The sequence below is a fragment of the Haliotis rubra genome, unplaced genomic scaffold, assembly GCF_003918875.1.
Source record: "Haliotis rubra isolate DU_JTF1 unplaced genomic scaffold, ASM391887v1 Scf88, whole genome shotgun sequence".
Classification (NCBI taxonomy): Eukaryota; Metazoa; Mollusca; class Gastropoda; order Lepetellida; family Haliotidae; genus Haliotis; species Haliotis rubra.
The window spans coordinates 2,251,634-2,278,486 of NW_025767612.1; the positions used below are offsets into that span (position 1 = coordinate 2,251,634).

The window sequence follows — 26,853 nt, forward strand, 5'->3', positions numbered from 1 at the left end:
GTGATTCTATATTATTACCTTTGGCTATTGTGACTATGTTATTGACTTAGGCTATTGTGATTCTATATTATTGCCTTTGACTATTGTGACTAAGTCAATAACATTGGCACAATAGCCAAAGGCAATAATATAGAATCACAATAGCCTAAGGCAATAACATAGTCACAATAGCCAAAGGCAATAATATAGAATCACAATAGCCTAAGTCAATAACATTGTCAGAAATAGCCAAAGGCAATAATATAGAATCACAATAACCTAAGGCACTAATATCGGAACACATTTGCCAAAGGCAATGATATGGACTCACAACTGCCAAAGGCAACAATTAGAATCAGAACAGCCTATATAATATATAATCTTAATAACCTATAGCAATAATACAGAAACACCACTGCTAAAGGCAATAATATAGAATCACAATAACGAAAGGCAACAATATAGAATCACAATAGTCTAAGGTATTAATATGATATCACAATAGCCAAAGGCAATCGTATAGAATCATAATAACCTAAGGCAATAATATGATATCACAATAACCTAAGGCACTGATATAGAATCACAATTGCCAAAGGCACTAATATATGCTCTTGGAAACGAATAAGGGCACATGTGAAAAAAAACAAGTGTTCCTTTATTCTTTTCCAGGTTTCTTCACAACCTTTGTAATGCACTGTGGTTGAAAAGAATACAGGAACACTTGTACTTTCAGGTGTTCCCTTATTCGTTTCCATGAGTACAGAATCACAATTGCCGAAGGCAATAATATGATATCATAATAACCAAAGGCAATCGTATAGAATCACAATACCATAAGGCAATAATCTCTGATATCACAATCGCCTAAGGCAATAATATAGAATCACAATAACCTAAGGCGCTAATATAATATATAATATCAGAATAGTCTGTGGCAATAACATATAATCACATTTCATAACAACTCATTACGTATCGATAAAGGTTGTATAACCAGGATATTTAGAGTTTAAAACATTACATACATTTTCAATTGATCAACTTCGAATATAAATGTCTTTGCAATTATATTGTAACAAGTATATTACACTACACCACAATCCTGAAACACTACCCTTCAGCAATAAGTTTCAGGTAATAATAAAAGTCAAACTGACTATAAAACTCTGTCAAGTCAGGTTAAGCTAATATCGTTTAACCTTCTTATTATGGCCACAAATAATTTAATCTGAAAACAGCATCACAAACAGCAAAAAATGACAGCGTGGGTTACATTTTTTTTCAGACTAGTACGCTGCCATAACTCCTACAGCAAAATTTACTCAATATGAAGCGCATTATTGAGCTCAAAGGCCCAGGGTCACAAACAGAAAACAAATCTGAAAACCGAACAATCCATCACCGGATTCTGGCTCGACACAGATACACAACTCTGCACTGCAGTTTGTAGCAACTTCTCAACCATCGAGTGCAACCAGAAAGATCACAGTCTTGAGAGGTTATTTGAATCAGTGTCCATATATACTTGTTCTTATAGGGAATCTTGTTCGCATTCAATACCTGCAGGTATTGGCTCATCTTCACATGCCGTACGTTTAGCAAGTGGTTCATCCTCATGGTCAGCATCTTTACAGTCAGAAGACAAAATAGCCTTCCATGCAAACCAATTTGACTCTATTATCAATGTTGTCAGTTCCTTGGGATACTGCGGATTTCTTTTCCGTGCACTGACAATACCGTCTATGTAATCGCTTTTCTCCGATGGGCTGTACACGTTGTATACAGGACTCGGAAAGGGTGTAGCAACACCTAATGCATAACTGCAGAGCAGACGACACAGGCGGCCATTACCATCACTAAATGGATGCAGAGACACTAGATTAAACAACAGCCATGCAGCACACTTAAACATTTTATACATCTTGTCACAAGAATCGTCCAACTGTTGTATTCGATCTATTAAAGCATTGTACCGGTCACAAATAATTTGTACTGCCTTCCATGCATCCTCAGGAGTCTCAAATTTAGGATAGTGGTGTTCTTCCCCTTTGTATGTGGTGTACCGTGTCTCAGTGCTAAAGCATCCAGCTGGAGTCTTGTTTGCCTTGTTCACTAAATCATTCATTATAATCTTATGTGTTTTAGTGATACAGACGTCAATGTCAATCAGTCCATCCAGTGAATCACTGCCTGGTGATTTAGGATCCAGACACTGCCACAAATGTAACCATGCTTTGATCAAATTGGTTGTTTCTATCTCCTGTTTATTCATAGAATTTGATTTAGAAACCTTGCGTTCCTCTATATTTTCTTCATCTGGTTTCTTTTTAAATTTCCTTAAATCATTTTGCATACTGTGAAAAACAGAAATTGTTTCTGATTTTGTCTGAAGACCTAGGTCTTCCTCAACGCATATATGATGTATAAAAATGGGAACAAACACCATTTTTCTTTTCTGCTGTTCCTGTTCTGTCAGCTCTTGCCACTGTTGTTGAAAGGCTCTGATATTCTTAATCATGTCACGGACTGGCGGAGCACGATCTTGACTAGCACCACTTTCCTTCATCCATGGGGGTGGGTCTGTGGCTTCAAAGTCAATTAAATTCCAGCGAGGATCCATCTGAAGGAAGTAAAAACATCATTGTCAATAAAGATGGTGAATTCTAAGTGATTGCTATGTTCTTCCAAGTAGCAGAAAAAACCAGCACGATGCAGTATTAATGTTACACTGATTAATAAACTGGCGTCCAAAAAGAAACGCCACCAAATATATTTCTGGTCTAAAATAAACCAAAACCAAATTATGGTAACATGAAATGTTTTATTGTAAAAAGCAATCATCAGCAACAGTATTTACTAGATAACAAGTAGAAAAGCGACGCAGCTCATGATCTAATGGCACATGAAAGACATTGGGGTGCATTGTCCAGTATTTGTTCACCAATGCAGAATGGACTGTTAGCTTTTACAACTTTCTAGGCAGCACATATTGTTCAATACCGGATGTGGCCACCCCTAGCAGTGACGCAGGCCCGAACCCGGCGTCGAACTGAGTAGGTGAGTCTTCTGACGTCTTGATTAGGGATCCGACGCCATTCCTCTTGCAGAGCAACTGCCAAAGCGTTCCTCGTCAATGGCTGATTTTGGCATTTCCGAATACGACGTCCCAGTTGGTCCCAAAGGTGCTCAATCGGACACAAATTGGGCGACCTCGTCCGTCAGACTTGAAGAGCTAGAACCTGCTTTCGTCACGAAAGAGAACTCTTCGCCAGTTTCGCTGTTGCCAGTGTGCCACAGTCCTGGTCCATCTCAATATGGCACGTCGTCGTTGGCACGTCAACGTTATGCCCTTGAAAAGGTCGATAGGCACGGAGACCATGATGGCGGAGTCGTCTGGCGACTGGATGTCCAAGGCTGTTGATGCTTGATGACGTCACACTTACGTATTGGTTCCTCAGGTGAAACATCCGTAAATACCGGTCTTCTTGTTGGATAGTGACCTTCGGTCTAACACTCCTTGGCCTGACTACAGTACTGCCAGTCTTTCGTAGACGTATACCAAGTCTGGCGATGGTGCATTTGCAGCATCCCATGGTCCTATCCACATGCTCTTAGTCTGACGTTGCTCCCGTCTGCAGCATACCGATTGCTCCCTCCCTCGCTCTGCTGTTTAACGAGGCATATTCCTACTTGTCAATCAATTTACATGATGAAAGGGAATACACCTGGTCAGCTTTTATACCCTATTTTGATACGAGTAACTTTGTGCACAATTTCCATTTTACGCCTGTAAATTCAGGTTTTTTTCCCACTAAATACGAAATGCAAGTGCAAGTGTTCACTAGGAATAGGCATGTTGTGTTCGAGAGATGCTTTTTAGCTATTATAGAACAGATTGACAATTATTTTGAAAATTTACAACAATTTTTATTTTGGTGGCGTTTCTTTTGGACACTAGTTTATATACATCTATTCCGCTGTTAGTGTTATTTCTGGCATGTACATTTGATATTTCCTTATCACTGATTAAATTTCATATTTACACCTTCCACTTGAGAGGGTACGCAGGTCCCATTTCATTCAAAATATTTTTGCATCTGCCATCGTTTCAATAGTAGACTATTTGTTCGTTTAATATTCAGCTAATTTCTCAAAAATAGCCTACATATGAAGGAAGGTGTACTGTGTTTGATTCCCCAAAACGGTAAAATGGTTAAGCAGTACTCTACTCAAAAATGGAAAGGAAATCCAGTTATATTTTAGGAAGTATCAAGAATATTTTTGACACGGACATGTTTGCATACGTGAGTAAAGTTACACACGTTAGCATATTTATACTCACGTGTGCAAATCTACAGTAGGAGCAAATTTGTTTTTGTGTTTATATGTAAATTTGCACCCTATGTAAATGTGTTCATGTAACTACAACACTCTTATTCCATTCTGGTAACGGATTCCTTGTTTCACTTCGATAGAAATCTTCTGCGCTTCCAAACACTCGAGCATCATGCACCTGACCAGGCCAATCAAGTGTGATATCTGTGAACAGCTACCTGTAGTCACATACACCTTGCAAAATAATGGAATACCATCCCCCGTCGCCATGAGCTTCTTTTGGACCAATAACAGAGATATGAGTGCCATCTATAGATTCAGGACAATTTGGAAATGTCCAGTAGTTTTTAAGTCATCACGTCCTGGAAACTTCACATACATGGGCAGGAGATGCTCCACCAACGTGGTGCACACATCTTTGACACAAATCTATACAGTTGCTTTTGATACTCCAAACAAATTACTGATTGTTCTATAGTCTGTTAGCCAGTATACAACTATGGCAACTTTGTGGTTAACATCCAGGCGCTCCTTCACTGGAGTTGAGTCTTTATGCAGAAAGGGGTGAAGTTCTTCACAGAGAAGATCTAATGTAGCCTTAGGCATTTTAGAGTCTAACATGGTACCGGGATATTTATATTCCTCAACTACTTCAATAGCCTCTCCACCTGTGCTTACTGGTGAGTTAACTAGCTTATCTCTTCTGAAAGCAATGATCATTTTCTTTGTTTTGTTCACATTCCAAAATAGAAACTTTGAACTACATGTACACCATTCGACGAAGTTATTGACTTCATTCCAATAACACACTTCAGATTCATTAATACGTCCAACCAATGCGGCATTATCAGCAAATTTAACAGTAAAGGCTGTGTCAGTGTTGTATCTACAATCATTTGTATAGAGTATGAACAATATGGGTGAAATTACGCAGCCTTGTCGCACACCTGTGGCTGTACACACACTTGATGAATCAGTACCATTTACACAAAGAAACTGCGGTCTGTTGACCAGACAGGAATTAACCCATCTACTCAAATCTTAATTGACATTCAAGTCCAGGAGCTTCTTAAATAATACACGAGGTTGATTGGTGTTAAATGCCGAGCTGAAGTCAACAGATAATATCCATACAGATTAACCATAATTTACTAAACGTTGATAAACACTTCTTTCATGGGCATTATTGGTAAATACTGTTCGAAAGTGTAATCGTAGCATCTTCTACTCCTCGGCTTGCTCTGAATGCAATTGCAATGGATCTAATAGTGCATTCATTTGATTTAATAATACATTTTCAATCAAACGTTCTTAACATTTTATGGCAATTGAGTCAATGCAAGAGGTCTAAAGTCATTATTAACCGATGGTTTTGCATTTTAGGAACTGGGACAATCTTTGATGTTTTCCAAAGGATGGGAACCTTTGGTGTACTTATTGAATTTTGAAATATCTTTTGGAATATGACAGCTAATTATTCTTTGCATTCTTTCAATACAATTTCACACAAATTATCTGGACCACAAGCTTTAAGCTTGAATTGACATCATGAAAAACGACTTCGAGCTTGGTGTTTCACAGAATAATCAACGGGAAAGCGGTAGTTGCTCTCATCACGATCGACTAAACATACTCACATCAGCTAAGAATCTTAAGGGCACCAGATATGTAGATCAGTGAAGACTGAAGAAAACTGAAGCCGGCGATGATGGATGCGGATAAGGATGAACGTGCGTATCTACGATTTGACAAGTTGATTATTGCCGATCGCCTGTATACGTACGACCTGGAAAACAACAAACTTGTTGTGTTGACAGGAACAGGCGAAACGCCCACAAATCCACGCGCTCGAATGACGTCTGATTTCAACGAAAAAAACTCACGTGACCGAAGATAGGATTCTATTGTATGAGGAATTCAGGCATTCGTGTAAGGAAACTGATATTGAATTATAGTGGTGGTGTAATGGGCGAAACATAACCGACATACGTGTGACGTATTTTGTGTACACTCTGCAATATGTATGGCTGAAAAGTCTTGCTTTCCAAAATATTACCAGCGATTCTTGGTTCCAAAACATTCTCAGCGATTCTCGGTTCATCAACGATGTTTCAGAACGACCATTGGTGATTCGATCAAACACCAACAGCAAAAATACCGGTGATCACAATGAAACATTTTGTTTTTTTTCAAATTCAATACTCCCAGTAAAATTCGACATTTAAATTAAGACATAGTGCGGTATCGGGTATTACCGAACAGCTAACACCATATCCTGCCTAAATCCTGTTGTGTTTTATAATATGGAGCAATATGCAATACTAACAAAGAACCTATCGGTGGGAATCGCGTACACATGAAAGGCAAGTAAGTCCTGTCCACCCATTCCTTTGGCTAATCGATATTTCATATCATCAAATTTTCATAATTGGTTTTCAACTCTTGTCGACTTGTCTGAACACCCTTGTCGGGCTATTTCGAACAGCCATGTCGGCTTATTCCAAACAAACGATGTGCCATACAAATTTAGTGCTGACCGCGAAGTGTCATTGCTTCGACGCATTATCGTATGTTTTCAATCGTGTACAGAAGGGTGATGTTTGATAACTCTTTCCTCATTCCTGTTACTGAAATTTGCAAATAATGAAAAGTTCAGGAACGAGGAAAGAGGATAGAGTTCCTTGATCGATAGCATTTGTAAAGAGCGATTGACGTCAATTCTGAAATTCTAACAAGCATGTAGCTTGTAACATACGACCCCAAATTCAAAATAAGCCACGGTAAGATTAGTTTAAATACAACTGTTGTTTGACTGGTCATTTACAGTCTGATCAGGATAACCCTGATAATCGAATACTTCTCCGGCATAAAAAGCAGATGTGTACTTCCTCTGTATCTTGTGACATATAACAATTGCATTGGAAAGAAGATAAGTTTCTTGCATGTAAATATATGATGAAATATGTATTATTACATTACAGACAATAATTCGATCGATCTTTTGTTTAAAGACAAAATTGGTTAACTTTTCAAAAAATAAACACTAATATTGGTGCAAATAAGATTTTTCGATTGATCGCAAGTGTTTTAAAGATTCGTATATTTGGGTTTAAAAGATAACTAAATAGCAACACTTTCCTCATATCGCCAGTGTTCTGCACAAATTGCAGATCTGGAGTCTTTATTACTTGATCGATCGTATAACTGACCTGAATGTATGTTCTTTTTGAGGTTGAAGGGGTAATTTCTCATGAAATCACTTATTTCAACATGGACAGTAGTGATAACAACCGAACTGTTGTTGTTTACAAATATGATATTCACGGTCTTATAGGACCAAGCATACACGGTTATTTAAGACTAACAAACATTTGGCCTTTTGGGGGACTTTTAGCATCGGCTAGCATTGACTTAGGTAACTGAAATTTGAGTAATAGATTTATTTTTTTGTCTTTTTTTTCTTGTTTCGATTCATATTTCAAAGTTCTGAAGCTACACCGTCAGAAAAAGCTATCACGTCCAGCAAGTTGAGAAAAACATACCGAAATGGAATTTTGTTCGATAATAGCCACTTGTTCGGAAGGTAGGCAAAACGCCGTGAATGGTGATTTAGTAATATGTCAAAACTGGCGAGATTTATGAAGTAAGTAATTTTCAGTAAATTTTCCCTCCTACAATGAACGTATGCTATCATAGAAAAGAGAATTCCAAACCAAATTCAAAACTGCAAAGTGCATTTATCTTCGGAATGTATACTCTCCCAAAAAAGAAACGCATATAGGAATTTCTGTATTTTTATGTATATTTTGAAACATCTTGTAGGCTTTATGAGTCAATGAAATATAGCGAAATTGCACACTGGGAATGCAGACTTATCCGTCTTTGGCACCAAATCGAGGAAAGTCAGTTTTAGTGTCACATGGAGACGTGTGGTGGCGCTGAAGTCAATACCACGTGTGACCACCGTGGGCATCCAGAACTGCACGGCATCGCCTCGGCATCGAACGAATAAGTCTCAGAATCTCGTGTTGCCCAATCGCAGCCCACTCTGCCTGTAGTGCCTGTGCGAGTTGCTGAAGTGTCTGAGGCTGAGGGTTACGGAGTCGCACCCGTCTGTCCAGGGCATGCCACATATGTTCGATTGGGTTTAAGTCCGGTGATCTTGAGGGCCAGGGGAGCACATTCATGTTGTGATTCTGGAGGAAGTCTCTAGTGTGACGTGCTGTGTGGGACCTGGCATTGTCTTGTTGAAACAACTCCCTCTGGCGATCAATGATTGGAAGGAGGTGTGGGCGTAGGATTTCGTCACGGTACCGTTGAGCTGTCAGGTTGCCCTGAATCATCACCAAATCACTTCTCCTACGGCAGGTGATCTCTCCCCACATCATAACACTCCCCGGCCGAATCTGTCCACCTGGGGAACGCAAGCGTCGGCGAAACGTTCACGTCGACGTCTGTACACCCGCATTCTTCCATCGCGTCGTTCCAATAGCAATCGTGATTCATCAGTGAACCAGATTCTACGCCAATTCGGTAGGTTCCAGGCCTGAACGTTGGTGCACCTTTGAACTCGATGTCGGCGATGTTGTTGTCGAAGCACAGGTCCAAAATAAGGTCTTCTGGCACGTAAACCAGCCTCTCTCAACCTGTTCCTGACGGTCGGTGCAGAAAGCCTCCTCAATCCGGGTGTTTGTCGAGCGGTACTGGTCGCCGTAGCTGTTCGATGACGCAGGTGACGTACCCGGATGTAGCGATCCTGCGCCGCAGTGGTCGCTCGAGGTCGCCCACTACGAGGGGCATCTGCTACTGCATTCTGCCGGCGATATCTCTCCCAGAGACGTGAAATGGTGCTTTGGCAGACTGGCCAGCTTCAAGCAAACCAATGGCGATATGACGGTTGGCTTCACTTAGACGTGGCATTTTGCGTTCGTCAACAATATTCCAAATACAGTGAATAATCGACAGACAACGATCCTCTCTTTATACCCATCATTGAAACTATCTGATCCCCAACTTTCACGTGCATTGCATGTGAATTGGGTATTCTGTGACACTACACGCCGAAATTGAAAATCATGCTGTTAAATACGAGTATTTTAAGGATGGTGCGTTTTGTTGTGATATTTCAAAACATAAACGAATCACGTTTTCATTCATTGCTACATGAAATTGATATTTTCATGATGCGTTTCTTTTTTGGGAGAGTATATTTTGATATGGTTTCGACATCAAAGTGAGGGTTGAAGGGGAGTGATATAAATTGTACGATTTATGCAGAAATTAAATAGCAAACTTTGAATGCCGGCACATTCACCGATGGCTAGCTGGATGTAGTGCATATACGTTTCAGTTTTGCTGAAAGAAGATACTGTTGGAAGGCGACCGACAATTTGGTTACGTGGTAACACTTTTCGTAAAATTTACATTACAGTGTGGAACTGACCGGTACACAAAGCCAGCTGACGGCCAGGCAACAAGACGGTTAAAACGGTAGCTTGCGTATCGAGTCACAAGAACCTGCATCATGTGAAATGGGTCACATCGAGTATAATGACATCATTCGTTCATAAGTTGGGCACCAGTGACGTCACTTGCAATGGACATAAGCCATGGTATGTTTATTGTGTACATAGAACTCTCGGTAAATGTGCAAAATATGAATCGATATAATGCAAGATGTAATTTAGTTACTTATGATATCTGTACTGTATTGGCTATGAGACTGCTTGACAAACACGTTTTAGGCAGAAAAAGTGCAAGACAAAAAAGGTTAATTTTCGTATAAACTTGCCCTTTAAGATCAAATACAAACACTCAAACCTTTGGCCAACTTTTGCAATAAACTTAAGCTTTCATTGTGTAACTTTCTCGAAATATACTCCTTCCGATTTGAGTTGTATCGCCAGTGCATTAGCTCTATATAGTATTATTAATGTTAAGACATACAGAGTTACGTCCCTTTATCGAACTGTCGTGACGTATAGAGTTACGTCTGTTAGTTCACCCTTGTAAGAGTGACCGCCTCCTCCTCTCGAGCGGCGTGCGTTCACTCTCCTAACCAGAGTTCCCTGCTAATTCATCACTGCCTCGGACTGTGGCGTGCGTTGTGTATGGTCGTCAATAAAGTCGTTTGAGAAGACATTCGGTGTCCTGTGGATGTGAGAAGTACATAATGCTATAAAGGTGACGTTTATACTTTAGTGGCGTATGACATTTTGATCACAACTACTGATTCACATTCTTCACTGGCAAACTAGAGACCAATCTTTCAAAAATGATATGGTAAAGTAATAAGCAATATGTCACGTGGAAACTATCCATGTGAATAGCACAAACATCCAATAATATAGCACCAGTCATGAACAGCTAAACGATTCAAAATATTGTTGCATATATAATTTCAACTAACGGTAGGCCCTAACGTCAAGTACACTTTTCCGTCCGTGTAGATTAGGGGTCCTAGTTAGGGTCGCACAGGGACACCTGACTGTAAGGGGGCGTCTCCGTTCATGTGTTAGGATCGGCAGTTGGATTTGAGGCAGATCTGATCGAGACTCTTCAAGGGTAACATCTGTGGCGGTACCTCAGCTTCTTCTACATCATTTATGGATTCGTGGAGGTCATGCCTTGTCCAGTCTGCGAGATACTTACCATCCAAGCACAGCATACAATGACATGATGTTGTTGTAGAAAAGATAACTCCGGGAAATACACCAACATCTAAGTCATTGTTCCTTTTTATGGGCTTAACAGACTTTATGAGACCCTGAAGTTCTACTGATATCGGAACAATGTCATCAGCTTTCAGGAAGACATAACTTGCACTCGTATGATAGTTGGAGGCCCATGCGACGTAATCAGAAGCATCCTGAATTACCACCTTACCTTGACGGACAGATAGATCTCCCATCCTCTTTGACGTCCCACCGATACCATCGGGTGACCCCTTTCCGTATCCGGCCTCAAAGTAATTCCAGATCGCTGGGACGCCAAGGAGGTTCTGATGATCTGATACCACATGGAACATGCTCTTATTCCTATATTGCGAAGACGGGCTGTCAGTCCAATGATAAATATACATGAAACGGATCCTATGTCAACCTGGAGTTCTGAGATGAGTCTCTTGGTGAAAACATAGATTGATCCAGCCTGATGGAAGCCTTTGGCATGAATCATCAGCATGTAATTTAGGCTACTTTATTGTGCAATCAACGTTGCCAAATGAAACCATGTATTAGGTGAATTGTTTGACGAAGTTTCAGAGTAAGGATCGGCCAAAACAATGAACAACAACTAATATATCTTGCTTGAAGAGGTACAACATTTAAGTTTAACTTTACTTGATTTAATTGCTCTAAATTCAGAAATCGTAATCTACGTTACCAGAACATTCAGTGCTCTTATCACCAGATATGTAAATGATTCCACAGATCTTTATCAAACAGACAATTAATTGAGATCAGAAGACTCATTTAATCATACACAGTAACAGTAATGAATTTCTCCAGATGTACAAAACTGTGATCATTTAAAAATTCAAATGTTTTGTCATGATACGTTACCAAAACAATTAAAATTCTGTAAGGGGAATCATAAAAACGTCGCCTTCAAATAATTCAGAATGATGAACTTTGAGTTCTTGCAATGGTTCTGGACTCCAAAACTCATCCCCAATATGTATATGAAAATCACATTGTCCCAGTTAAAATTTTTATGCTGTAAGCACCAGTTCAACCTTCGCTCCTTTTGTTCAGGTTTCATGATCGGTGATGGAATTCCTCGACTTTTCTGCCAACCCATTGCATGCAGTTCTAATTGTCTCCTTACAGACAGCCAGTGTTCCTCTATCAATCATATCCAGCCTGAAGTTTTCTAAACTCCTTCGTTTGTTTTTAGAAACAAGAATACCAAGCCGCCTCCTGTCAATTTTCTGGGCCTACCTGCTCCACCCTGGTGATCAATGCCATATCGGCATCTGCAATATTTTTCAAAACACGATAAACAGTGGACAAAGGGATGCCTGTTATACTTGAAATCACTTTAGCTGATCTGATGTCCTTGTTCCTCTTCTGTAAATCATCCATACGGAGGATCACTGAAAATGTCGTCTGCTAGCAAGTAAACAAAGGGGGATAACTCACAAACTAATGAAAAAGGATTAACGGAGTTGTCTCTCTTGAATGAAACCAAGCACTTGATAGCTGGTCAAGGTTGTTTATACTAGAAATCCAATTAAACATATTCCTAAAATTCTCAATAATTTCTGGTCATACTATATGTGTGTGCTGTTTATCACTATTCTAGAGACTGGATATTTTCCACAAGTATGGAACAATGGTCTGATAACCACCATCTTCAAGACAGGAAGCAGATCAGACCCTAATAACTATAGGGGGATAACTCTTTTGGATATTATGGGCAAGCTGCTTACATCCATAATCAATACAAGACTTTCACTCTGGATAGAATTACAAAACTGTATTTCTGAAGTACAATCTGGATTTAGAGAAGGACACTCAACAATTGATAATGCATTTGTTTTACACTCTCTAGCACATAAGTATATAAGGAAAAAAGGTGGGAAATTTTACTGTTTTTTTGTGGATTTTAAAAAGGCTTTTGATATGGTGGATAGAACAAAATTACTTTACCTTAGCTTACAAAAGTGTATTCATGGCAATGTCTTTAAACTTCTTAAAAGTATGTATACAAATGTTAAGGCTTCAGTTAAAGTTGATACAAATCAATTTACAGATACATTCTTTTCAGTTATGGATTTGGCAGTACTTGGATAATGCAGGAAATTGGGAATTATGAAGTATTCATTCATACTTTTAAATTAAGATTGAGGGACATTTTTACTCAAAATTGGTCTATTTCTATTTCTGCTTCGTCTAATTGAACAATGTATAGCACTTTCAAATCTCTCCTGCAACCTGAAAAATATTTAAGTTCAATTCAACCATCAAAGTTTAGAAGGGCTTGAACAAAATTTAGATGCTCAAATGATTTTAAAATCAATAGATTACCTAAGGATTGTGATTTTATTGACGCTTTGTGCGATTTTTGTATGGAAGGGGAGGAAGACGAATACCATGATATGCTTATATATCCATCCTGTAATCAATCCTATGTAAGATATTTACCTGCATATTATTACACATACCCATCAATGTTGAAGTTTATATCCCTAATTGCTACACAGAATGATGAATTGTTATTTAAACTCACTCTTTTTTGTGAACAAGTGTTCAAATTTAGAAACTCTGTAAACCATTAAGCCTCTGTTGTCTGTTAAATAATGAACTTTACGACCACTGTACTATTGGTCTCATGGCCAAAATATACGAAATAAACTCTGCTCTGTTCTGTCCAAATAATATTGTATTAACTATAGAATACTAGATTTTCTTGACATTTGGAATAATTATAAGAAAGCAAGCATTGAATGCCTTTCCAGCTTATCGTGTATTTTGTAGTTACCGGGAGTTTAATGATAGAGGGAGTGTTTCTGTGTGTATTCATTCTTCGCTCATTTGTTATATAAATGTATTCTGCACGTCGTATGATATAAGGCTCTATGTATATTTACCCCGGCACCTCCTCTGTACTGACCGACATGGGGCCATGGAAAGGTGTTGACTATCTAGAGCGTTCTCTCTCGGAGGCGGTGTATGACTCCCCAGATTGTTGAATAATCTTAACGGGATATTTCAGTGCTCGTACAGGAAACATCAATGATTTTATCATCGATGATAACAACCGTTATAGACCAAGTCTTGAAGATATGGATTATGAAATGGATGAATTCAATATGCAACGCCAGTCATGTGAAGATGTGATTAATGCTTATGGCAGAGAGCCCCTTGATTAATGCTGCACATATGAATTCACATGCAAACGGTAGATTCAAAGGCGGTGCATTTACGTGTTTCAAAGAGAACGGCACAAGCCTAATCGATTATGAACTTTGTTCATCAAAATTGTTTGAAAGAATCCTAAACTTTGCTGTGTGCAATCGATGTGAATCACATCACTTCCGACCGCCCCCGTGGTGTAGTGGTTAGAGTGTCCGTCCGGAGAGCGGAAGGTCGCGGGTTCGAACCCGACCGCGTCATCCCAAAAGACGTTAAAGAATGGTACTTGTTGGTCCCTGCCTGGCGCTCGGCTTTAATGGGTACATCAAGGACTGGTCGGCTCGGAGTCAGTATAATGTGTCTGAGTGGGGTATTCATGATTCACTGCGGCATGGTATCCCAGTGGGCTAGCACCATAAAACCAGCTAAAGTCTGGGCTAGTACAAGCAGCCGCACATACACATAGAGAATCTCACCCGAGTGTCTTTTGATATCAAATATATCACCACGAGTTGATAAAGTAACAAATACCCGAGGCTTGCCGAGGATATTTTTACTTTTATCAACGAGTGTTGATATATTTGATATCAGAAGACACGAGGGTGAGATTTTATTTATCATCAAAAATCACTCTTCATTAGTATTCAATGAAAAATGTACATCTCTGAACACAGTACTGCCATTAGATTTGCAGTGCAGCGATGTCATAACATTGTGACGTCAACAAGTTCATGACGTCATAGCATTGTCAGGGCATTGTACAAAATCTACTGTCAAAACGATATCTCCTAGGAGATATCGTCTGATCTCGCACAAGCGATATCTACTGTGGAACACAGTTTTGGATGATAAATACACACGCATGCACGTCGTCATATGAGCGAAATATTCTCAAGCACGACTTTAACCCAATTTCACCTCACCTCACTTCCCTGAGTGTTACACTCAACACCGGCACAGGCAGAACACAGATGTAGACATGAGTGGAAACAGTGTTCCTAGATTCGTATGGAAAGAAACTGATTCAGTAACATTTAGGAACATTGTATGTTTATCTTTAAACAGCGTACATATGGACTTATTTCTAAACGACCAGGGCCTCGATTTTCGAAGCTCTCTTAGCGCTAAGATAGTCGTAAGTTAATGTTAATGTATGGCACTTACGTCTATCTTAGTGGTAAGAGAGCTTCGAAAATCGGGGCCCTGGGTGATAACATCGACAGCTACACAGTGACGGGCTCCGATTCTTCGACATTGACCGCCAGCGCATGAATGTCAGAGGTGTTGTCACGGCTATAAACTCGTATCTCATGGATATAACCCTGCGAAGAAATAGTGTAAGCCTGTCTGTTGCGATCTCTGCGTCAAAGTAGGATGATCTGGCAAGAATGCAACAGATATTGTGTCGGGAACTGTCAACAGGCAAACGGTGCCTGACAGTGTACAGCCATCTTGACAGCTCGGCATCTCAAAGCTTGGGGGATGTAGCAACAGTAACCAAGGTGGGCGGAGCTTGGCTCGGAAGTCGGAACTATGCATATGGCCCGTGATACATTCCAAGATGCTGCTGTAGTATGTGTTATGGTGAGCAACCAACACATGGTACGAGAGTGAGTGTGAAAACCTCCAGGACAAGAAATTCGGTTTATTAAACAAATTCCGAATCACTGGTGATAAACTGTTATTGACTGAATACATTAAACTCGGGAACAGTTACAGTTGTTTGTGCCGAAGAAAGAAACAACAATAACAAGATCGACAGATAAATGAATTGACAGATGTTGATATTACTACAGAGTGTAAGCGGAGAATGAAGCTGACAATTAAGTGTTTGTTTTCAGGAAAACCATCAGTATGACTTCATCCAGAATCAGCGGATCCTGGTACAGTGAGGGACCAAAACATAACAATGACATTTCATGAGAAATGCGGTGAAGGGACCAAAGCATGACAGTGACATTTCAGGAGAAATACGGATGTCTTTTGTGGAAAAATTGTAGTAATTTAAGTTTATTAAATGTAGACATATTTCACCCTCTCGAAGTTGTTTTTTTTCCATTTTGTGTCAACAGATCATTATCGACAAACAACCTAAGGAAGTAATATAGAAGCACAATAACCTAAGGCAAATACTATGATATCACAAGAGTGAAAAATATTCGATATATGTATTCGTGTATTCGACCAGTGAAGATCCGGGTTAGAATTGACCCATGCTTGTCGTTAGAAGCGACTAACGGGATCGGGTGGTCAGGCTCGTTGACTTGTTTGACAAAAACAGTATCCCAGTTGCGCAGAGCGATGCCCATACTGTTGACTGAATTGTCTGGCCCACACTCGATTATTTACAGACCGCCGCCATATAGCTGGAATATTGTTGAGTGCAGCGAAAAACTAAACTCACTCAGTCACTAATCATGTATTCGCTGCAATCCAACTAGACACCTGTTAATCTGGAAATCCGGCATGTTCAGCAGGTATAACATAAGAGTGAGTGAGTGAGTTGCGTTTTACGCCGTTTTAGCAATATTCCAGCAATATCACGGCGGGGGACACCAGAAATGGGTTCCACACATTGTACCCACGTGGGGAATCGAACCCGGGTCTTCGGCGTGACAAGCCAACGCTTTAACCACTAGGCTACCCCACCGCCCCCTATATTATAAGACCGACATCTAAGACATTGGACAATACATACACCCTTGTGGATCATAGCTCTTGGATATCTGTGTAAACGGGATTGTCTCCAATAATGAGTGAGGAGTGAGTATGGTTTTGGCAATATTCCAGCAAAATCACGTTGGGGGACACCAGAAATGGACTTCACACATTGTACAAATATGGGGATTCGAACCCGGGTTTTCAGCATGACGAGCGAAAGCTTTAACCATTAGACTACCCCAGTCGTCTATAAACCCATAGCTTCAACTTCTACTGACACGAGGATTTCGATTTATATCCCAGAAATCAATACCACCCTTAGGCATGAGAATGTTGCTTGACATTATAGTAACAAAAACATCAATAATATGGTATTATATAACATGGAAGTAGGTCATAAAGAAATTACTATGATCTCAAGAGACAGTTCAATCTAACCATTAAGAATATATGGAGATTCATATCAATAACTCGTGCTCAAACAGTTATTAAAACATTTAATTGAAAAGAACAAAATCGAATGACACAACTGTTTTCAAGTTGACTAGGTAGACTCCTGGGAGGATGGTTGGGTGAATGATTGAGTGTATGAATGAATGATGGATAGAATGAAGGTATTATTATGCAATGGATCGGTGGACCTGGCGACGCAAGTTGAACCAAACCATGACACTATCCCCAGGGTATTTTTGGATAAAGATAACTTGTCTTTCCAATGATGCGATCATTATGATACAGGAATTCAGGTATGGATTCGTTCAATGCAATGCTGTGTTGGCTATACATTAGCGTCACTGTTAAAAGGTACAGGTTTTATTACAAATATGTGTGTTTTTGTTCAAGTTAGATTTTAAATAAGTGACATAAGCCTGAATATATTCTGAAAATTGAAACGCTTTATTGAGGGTGTAAAGAAGGGTGGAAATCCCTCATTGGCATATATACTTTTGATTAGAGGTATTATATATGTTTGTTGCGTTTGAAACATAAAAATGTTTGTTGACGATCGGATCCCATCGATATTTCGACGATTTGTTTGGACGTAGGTACACAAATCGGTCTGAATACATCGTATCTCGATGGAATTAAATTTACTGGGGCGTGAAATTGGGTTTTGTATGTTCTTATTGATCCATGTGCGTATCTTGTTACGCAATACTAGTATTGGACCGAATGAAATGTTTGTGTTTTTGTTCAGGTAAAATTTTAATAAGTGATTCAAGTGTGAATCAATTCTGAAAAATAAAACGCTTTATTAAGGATGCTAAAGGAGGGTGTATATTATAAGTTGTTCACTGGTCACGAGGGGGGCATGGGTTGATGTACCCTCGATGTTTATTTATGTTCCCTGAGCCCTTTGTAGCCATCGCTAGATTTTGCAGACAAGAAAAACAGATTTTGGTACATATACTTTTGATTAGAGGCATTATACATATGTGTTGTAGTTGGATCGAATAGGATTCCTGCGATATATCGACGATTTGTTTGGGCCTAGAGTATATACAAATCGGTCTGAATACGTCATTTCTCGATGGAGTTAACTTTGCTGTCGAGGGGCGTGAAATGAGGTTATTTATGTTACTTATTTATTGATCTACGTGCGTCACGTGCTAAGCAATATAGGAACGAATCACACACATACCTCACCAGCAGTATTGTGTGCGAGGCACCTTCCAGTTTTCCGTAAGAACCTTATATCGGAAGACTTTCAGCAATAGATTAATAATTTATTTGTATTCCTGACGCTTGTGTGGTGTTGTTGATATACACAGAAACTGTAATACCGGTTTATATTCACTCCGTTGAGCACATGTTTTAAGGTATGCAAAACTACAATCGATAGGTGTATACGTGGTTGGCTTCTTACTGAGTTGCTTAGTGCTATTGCGTGCTACTGTATAGTGTTATTGTATACAGGGGGGCTCACCAACGAATTAATCCTCCTAGAGCCAACACAAGCTATCGACTCTCCATTCTCCATTCACCAGGGTCACCATAGCCGTATTATTTTTTAAATATATAATACATACTTTTTGTTATAAACTATTCTTAAATACCTGTGGTGTTTGTTGTTGTGTCCGTTTTAACAGTAATAATGAGTGAATGAGGGAGCGGGGTTTAACAGTATTCACGATGTGAGTGAGTGTAGTTTTACGCCGCACTCAGCACTATTCCAGCTATATGGCGGCGGCCTGTAAATAATCGAGTGATCTACGCATTTGCGATACGATGACATGTGTCAACCAAGTCAGCGAGCCTGACCACCCGAGCCCGTTAGTCGCCTCTTACGACAAGCATAGGTTACTGAAGACCAATTCTAAGCCGGATATCCACGGGTCTACTCACGATGTATCACGGCGATGTATCACACATTTTACAACATTGTATACGGGTATGGTGTTGACAAACCTGGAAACGGTATCGGGGCGAAACCGGAATCAGTTTTCTAGCGTACCTATGGGTCGCAACTCCGCACAGCGACTTGCGGCGGCGCCTTAGACCATAAGGGAGTGTCTCGCTTAGAAACAGCGTTAGAAAGACATATAGGTGTATAGACCTAACCCTATTACTATATAGAATAATAATAGGGTTAGGCCTTTACACCTATATGTCTTCCTAACGCTGTTTCTAAGCGAGAGACGCTCCTATTCCTTAGACGAACAGCGAGAGCGTGAGTGAGCTGGGTTTTAAGCCGCTTTTAGCAATATTCCAACAATGTCACGGCGGATGATACCAGATATAGGCTTCACAGATTGTACCCATGCGGGGAATCGAACCAGATCCTTCGGCGTGACGAGCGAACGCCTTGACCACTGGGCTACCCCACCGCTCCATTGACGAACAGACCATGCACCAGCGCACTATGGTATTCAAACGTCTCGATAAAATTACCATCATCTAAGGGCGGGTATTGAATGACAGACTGGAATCAGAAGGATAGCTATGTCATTATATTATTCTATCCATCGCCTGTCTTCACAGTCAACACTGTCAACTGTGTCCCTGGGCGTCATTGACGACGAGTGAACCCGTTCTCCCGTCAGTGCACTGCTGATGCTGATTGTGGCATCATCCTAGATCTTGAGATTTGTCCAAGTGATTTGATAGTGCTCAGATGTTAGGGTACACATCATGTGTTCATTTAAAGTCCCGAACGAGGCGTGCTAATTATAGCGTTATGAGGTATCTCTTCACTCGTACCCATAGCACCGGTGTCGTCTGCTGAAGGGATATCCCACTGTGACGTAGGTAGCTCACGTGTTATTTTAGGCCTTCCAACGCGATAGTATCCCTCGATGACTTCCTTTATTGTGAGTGAGTGAGTTTAATTTTACGCCGCATTCAGCAATATTCCGGCCTGTAAATAATCGAGTCTGGACCAGACAATCCAGGGATCAACATCATGAACATCGATCTACGCAATTGGGATACGATGACATCTGTCAACCCAGTCAGCAAGCCTGACCACCTGGTCCCGTTAGTCGCCTCTTACGAATAGCATGGGTTACTGAAGAGCAATTCTAACCCGGACCTTCACGGGTCTCCTTTATTGAAGGAACTCTTCATTATATTAAACGCATGTACAAGGACGATTTTGTTGAGAATCCTTGTCTATATTGCGTTAGAAGTAACTTAATCTTAGTCCCAAGCGTGGCGTTCCGAGTACAATCTTCGGACATCGAATACTCCAGCACGCATGGGACACGTAACATTTATCTCCTGATACGAGCTCATTACAGAAGGTTCTAGGGGTGTCTTAGTGGTTTGGGGCGTCCATAGTCCCCCCAGAGGTAGTGAAATTGAATCCTTATGGATGGCCTAGTACTTTGGGGGCGTCCTTAATTCCTCCACAGGTAGTGAAATTCGAATACCCAGAGATGGCCTAGTGCTTTTGGGACGTCCTTAGTTCCCCCAGAGGTAGTGAATTCGAATCCTAGATCCTTATGTCGCTTTAATTTTTTTCGTTCTTCCTTTTTCTTGTGAATCACCCAATGAGTTGGTTAAGATTACATTCCCTTGCTATCCCATATCAGATGAATAATATGAAAATATAAGAAAGAAACCCATAAAATGTAATCTTAAAAATATGGTCAATAAAATCCATGTACAATGAGGTGAAGTCATGTGTTAAGAAAGGTTCTACACTATCTGATGTTATCAATGTTGGAGCTGGGATACAGCAAGGCGAAGGCATGTCACCGTTATTATTCTCTTTCTTCCTGGAGGATCTGGAGCAGGGGCTTAAAGAAAACACCAACGAGGGAATCATTCTTCACTACGTAAATCTGTTTTAACCCTTTTTGCTGACGATATGACTCTTCTATCACATTCGGCCGAGGTTTTGCAAAAACTCATAAACAGTTTGGATTTTTTTTAGTAAAAATTGGGGTCTAACCATCAATGCGAAGAAAACTAAGGTCATGATATTTGAAAAAGGAAGAACAATATTAAAATTTAATGGACTATTGGTGGTGAAAAGCTGGAGACCGTTAACGAATTTAACTATCTTGGAAATGTTATGTCATCGAACGGAACTTTAAAATATGTCTGAAGTAACTTGCCGGTAAAGGGTTAAAAGCAATGAAGGTTCTGTTTGCTAACACTCGGAAAGGGGACTTCACGTCAAGTACTCATAGTGGAGCGGCTAAGATCAATTTTTCATAAGAATTGTGCATTTGATGATAAAAGCACCAAAATCGGTCATCATATAAAAAAACATATCTGAAATACTTTCAGATATGGAGGCACCTCAAATTTTATATTTTGTCAGCAAGCGCAGTACATACACTATGACATACTATTTTCAGCGTTTCCCCTTCCATCTTTAGTATTGCCATTCATTACACACCTATAATTTTCATAAATAGTTATTTACAGGTTCATGACAAGACAAACAATACATAATTTTAGAATAATACAAAACATTTTGAAACAATAAACACTCCCGCTTCCCAAAATGACGGCTTGCCGACAGCTTTTTCGACTATCGAACTCTTTGAGAAAATATTTATCTGATTACAAATGACTGAAAATGAGCATAATAGGTGACAAAAGAAATGCAGCACAATCAAAAAAGTCTTGCATATGTTTAACAATCAAAATCTATGTGATTATTCCCCAACTTCATGGCTCAAGGCACTCTCCTACCTAGAGTTCCATGCGGCAAGCCAGCATAGTACCTCTGCCACAGGCCAGAAAAATGTGACGATTCGTGACATCTTGCACCGTCCATTCAATATATTGTACAGATTTCTTTTACTCTTTTATTTTTGACGAGTCTACACATCTAACTAAACATCTTTAATAGAATGAATTAGTTTCACTGAGAAAATATCCAAACACATGTAACACTATTTCGATTTGCGTAGCGATCCTTTGCTTACATAGCTTGTACGGCTCCACGTGCTGTCATCGAAGCCGACGAGCAAACGATGCAGCCAGTTTGATATCTAAATATGTACTGTCAAATACCTTACTGTCGCAGTTGTGGAAGAATATATATGTAACAATGTAAAACAATATGAAAAGAACGCCGGAAAGCTTTCGTGAGTTCAGTCTCTTCTTATTATGAATATGCGCGTTTGATTACAAACAAGAGAAAAGTCCGGTCACGTGATATGCAAATTAGCCTGTGGCAGTGACGTTATGTTAAGTCATCGCTGTACCGGAGTGTGGGAAATACTTCAGACTTTCTTTCACAAGGGAGCAGTCATATTTTCCGGTACAAATCATACTTAATTGGTTTTATTGTTTAATGGTAAATATCAGTTGATTAAGTGCAAACACCTATCCTGACTCATACTGATTGCTTATCTGATCTCATTTGCGAATAGTAGTGGAAAATCAAGTGCTTGTGTTCCCCTTCAATAGAAAAACACATCTCACCCCAACACATTCCAAGCTGCATATGTGCAGCGGATGCACTTGACCAAGCCTGTTACTCTTCGCACTCTCAAGCACCATGAACTATGGATGGGGAACAACATTCGCTACTGACATTGGACGTATTCATCTCAAGTTCTTAAACAAATTCTGAAAGTACACTCAAAATCAACAAATGCTGCTGTCTACTAATCCTCGATAATCTCCAGGGCAGACGTTACGACAAATCTCCACTATACTTGTGAAGATTTATCAGAACCTATACCCTGTAGATTATCGAGGATGGCCAATCGTGACCATTATCAGTATTTACTCGCACTGCTACCTTACGATATATCCCAGTTAAACATGGCGACATGGCGAGGTTGGCAACAACAAACTGACGACGAAGAACTTATAGCCAAACACGCAGGGTATTTCGCGGCAGAGTATCGGTCTTACCTTAGAACTTCTGTTTGTGGTAATCGGTGGCAGATAACAACAGATTCCGGGTAAACAAACTAGTCAAGTCGTGGTGCAAGGGCAAGAACAGTTTGATAGAATTTGCTCAGGTGGGCGGAGCTGACGACAGCCTGATTCAGTTGCTAATCAAGAATGAAGCATCGATTGAGTTCGATCATGCGACACCTGCAGGGGATGAGGAAAGAATGAAGGTATTATTATGCCATAGATCGGTAGACCTGGCGACGCAAGATCTGTCCCACATCTGTTACATCATTTCTCGATGGAGTTGAATTTGCTTTCGAGGGGCGTGAAAGCAAGAGATTAATAATTTATTTGTATTCTGGGGGCTTGTGTGCTGTGTGGTGTTGTTGATATACACAGAAGCTGTAGTGCCGGTTTATATTCACTCCGTTGAACACATGTATGCTTCAAGGTATGCAAAAAATGGGGTTGCAACGGTACGCCCATGCCACGTTTCGGTACGTATTGCGGTACACAGCTCTCGGTTCGGTACATTTCGGTTCGGTTAATTAACAATAAAAATTAAAGTTCCCAGAAGAAATCTTCTGGAACCCAAACGAAAGATGCCTTTACACGAACTCGTTCATCGATCAGATTAGCATGAGTTGTTGACAATGGTACTTTGGCACAGAAATGTCAGAAACGGTAGCCACATGAAGAAAGATGTCATCTAGAAATTAAGTTACATGGAATATTTGTAATGCCATTCCAGCAAATGCATAAGGTGTGTAAGATAATATTTTCGGTACGAAAACCGAGCGAACCGTATTTCCCGAGTGAATATAAATACACCGCGATACCCGTGAAGATGGGGTAGAATATGTCTTCAACAACCCAAGCGCGCCACAAAAAGGCGACTATGCTTGTCGTAGAGGCGACTGACGGGAACGGGTGGTCAGGCTCCGCTGACTTGGTTGACACATGTCATCGGTTTCCAATTGCGCAGATCGATGCTCATGCTGTTGGTCACTGGATTGTCTGGTCCAGACTCGATTATTTACAGACCGCCGCCATATAGCTGGAATATTGCTGAGTGCGGCGTAAAGCTAAACTCACTCACTCACTACACAGCGGTATGTCGTTTCCAGCCCTGTAGCAAAAATACAATCGATAAGTGTTGTCTTCTTACTGAGTTGTTTAGTGCTATTGCGTGCTATTGTATAGTGTTATTGTATACAGGGGCTCACTAACGAATTAATCCTCCTAGAGCCAACACAAGTTATCGACTCTCCATTCTCCATTCACCGGGGTCACCACCATAACCGTATTATTTTTTTAATTTTATATACTCTTCAAAAAAAAGAAACTTGACATGGACAAATTTGTATTTAAGGAAAATATTTGACACAAACCATTCCATGCGGAATCCCCTGTGGGGCAATGGTTGCCGACGACAAAACGTTTGCAAAAAGAAACGTTGAACAAAAACCGTAACGTTACACATTCACGTCTGTAGTGAATCGCTAAAACGCACCTACATGAACTGCACGTATCGTGAAATTGTGTATCGTCACCTCAGCTGAAGCCTATGACTGTAGACTTTAAAAGCCACACCAATGGTATTCATTATTGGATGCATTGCTTTAAGCCACTATACGCGACCAGAGAATGAAAAGACTGACAGAAGCTCAACGACACAACGCCATCGGCCCGTTTACAAGGACGGGCATCGCAGCATGGTGGCAAGGCACTTCAGCGTGTCCAGACAGACCATCTCAAACCTATGGACCCGATACAATATATTGGGAATGTTAATGACAGACCCAGGTGAGGTCGACCTGAGTTACCACCGCCGCCCTGGATCGCTACATCCGGTTGAGACATCTTCGTTCACGCACCACGGCCGCATCATCCACAACAACCCAAATCCCTGGATTGCGTCAGATCTCCGACCAGACAGGCGCAATTGGCTTTGGGAAGCCAGACTTTTTCCCGAAGACCAGTTCAGCGTCACATCGGACCCTTCATCAACGTCAACGGTTGGAGCATGACAATATTCAGACCTCTACGTTGCACGTGTTTGACAGGACCAGCAAAACAATGTTCAGGTGTTACCTTGGCCTTCTCGATCACACGATTCGTCCCCAATGGAACATCTGCGGGATACTCGTGATCGACGCAAGCGTAACCCGCCACCTCAGGCGCTACTGAAGAACTGCACACAGTTCTTCAGCAAGAGTATCAAAACATTCCTCAAGACAGCATTCGCATCTTTCTTTCTTCGCCGCTGCCAAACTGTTATCGGTGATACCCATGGTGCTCATGGTTTTACCAAACACTTTCTGGAAAGTCATGGTTTTGGAAATTTGTACATTGGTGATTTTACTGTAATTGGAGCAACGATGTCATGCTTAAAATCAGTTATATGCACTCAGTAATTAACTCCAAAACAGCATGTCAAGTTTCTTTTGGAAGAGTATATACAGCATCTGGTTGTTTTTGGTTATAAACTATTCTCAAATACCTACGGTATTTGTTGTTGCGTCCGTGTTAACAGTGATTCCCCACCGAGCTTGGAGGACTATAATAGTGAGTGAGTAAGTGAAGGTGGGCTTGAGTGGGTAAGTGAAGTGAGCAGGGTTTAACTCCGCTTTGAACAGTATTCACGATGCATCGCGGCTTGTCATTAATGTGGAATGACAGCCCCTGATACAGGTATCACACATTTTACTACATCACTATAGGGGTATAGTGTTGACAAACCTGAAACGGTATCGGGACGAAAGCGGAATCAGTTTTCTAGCGTATTACCTAAGGGCCGCAACTCTGCACAGCTTGACTTGTAGCGGCGCTTCAGACGAACAGATCATCAAAGCGCACCCTAGTAATCAAAAAGTCGTCTCGACAGAAATGCCCATCATTTGATGGTGTGTGGTGCGGACGGGATGATAGTGTTCATCTACCCTCACCTGTCTTCACAGTCAACACTGTCAGCTGTGACTCCATATGTCCCTGGACGACATTGACGACGAGGCAACCCGTTCTCCCACCAACTGATGGTGATTGTGGTATCATCGGCTTCTTCCAGATTTGTCCAAGTGATTTGATAGTGTTCAGGTGTTAGGTAGCCAGCATGCGATTTCAATTTAAAAGTGCAGCTCACTCCCGAAGGAAGCTTTCATGTCATGCTTTCTCTGTGGTGAGTGAGTGAGTTTAGTTTTACGCCGCACTCAATATTCCACTATATGGCGGCAGTCTGTAAATAATCGAGTCTGGACAGACAACCCAGTGAACAGCATGATCATCGATCTCAGGACAGAGTGGATTGGGATCTGTCAGGTGAGGTGTGGTGGAGATAGTGAGACATCAAGTGTCGCGGCTGGTCTGGACAGCATCGGCTTTGTTGTATGCAGGGTGCGTTGTTCGTCACCGGTAGAGACTGTTGTAGGTGTGGTCAAGTGTTCTGACGTTGACTACGACCGGGTGTGGACGTAGTATTGGGGTGGTCGTATTGTCAAGGGTAGATGTTTGTGGCCGTGGCAAGTCATCAGCGATTGAGCGTCTAGATGGAGGTTGGAAAGCAGGGATGTACTTCCTCAGAAGCTTCCCTATTGCGTAGGGTCACTCTACCTGATCCGTCTACCCGTACAACATACTGGTCGAATTGACGAACTTCGATACACATCCTGTTTTGTCCCATTTGAGCGGGTGACGCCCTGTCTGGTTCTGG

At 40.7% G+C, this 26,853-nt stretch overlaps 1 protein-coding gene across 1 annotated transcript; it reads right to left on the bottom strand.

The window, feature by feature from the left end:
* Positions 1–356: 356 nt before the first annotated feature.
* LOC124263356 lies at positions 357–23,250 on the bottom strand. The gene is made up of 3 exons (XM_046697950.1): positions 23,160–23,250; positions 876–2,602; positions 357–543 (listed from the first exon to the last, which is right to left on the bottom strand). The coding sequence occupies exon 2, from the start codon at positions 2,600–2,602 to the stop codon at positions 1,514–1,516; it is 1,089 nt and encodes a 362-aa protein (XP_046553906.1). The 5' UTR covers positions 23,160–23,250; the 3' UTR covers positions 357–543; positions 876–1,513.
* Between the last annotated feature and the right edge of the window lie 3,603 nt (positions 23,251–26,853).

Bases quoted from the DNA above. Each gene is read 5' to 3' on its own strand.
- LOC124263356 (XM_046697950.1), bottom strand. From the start codon at position 2,602: ATGGATCCTCGCTGGAATTTAATTGACTTTGAAGCCACAGACCCACCC.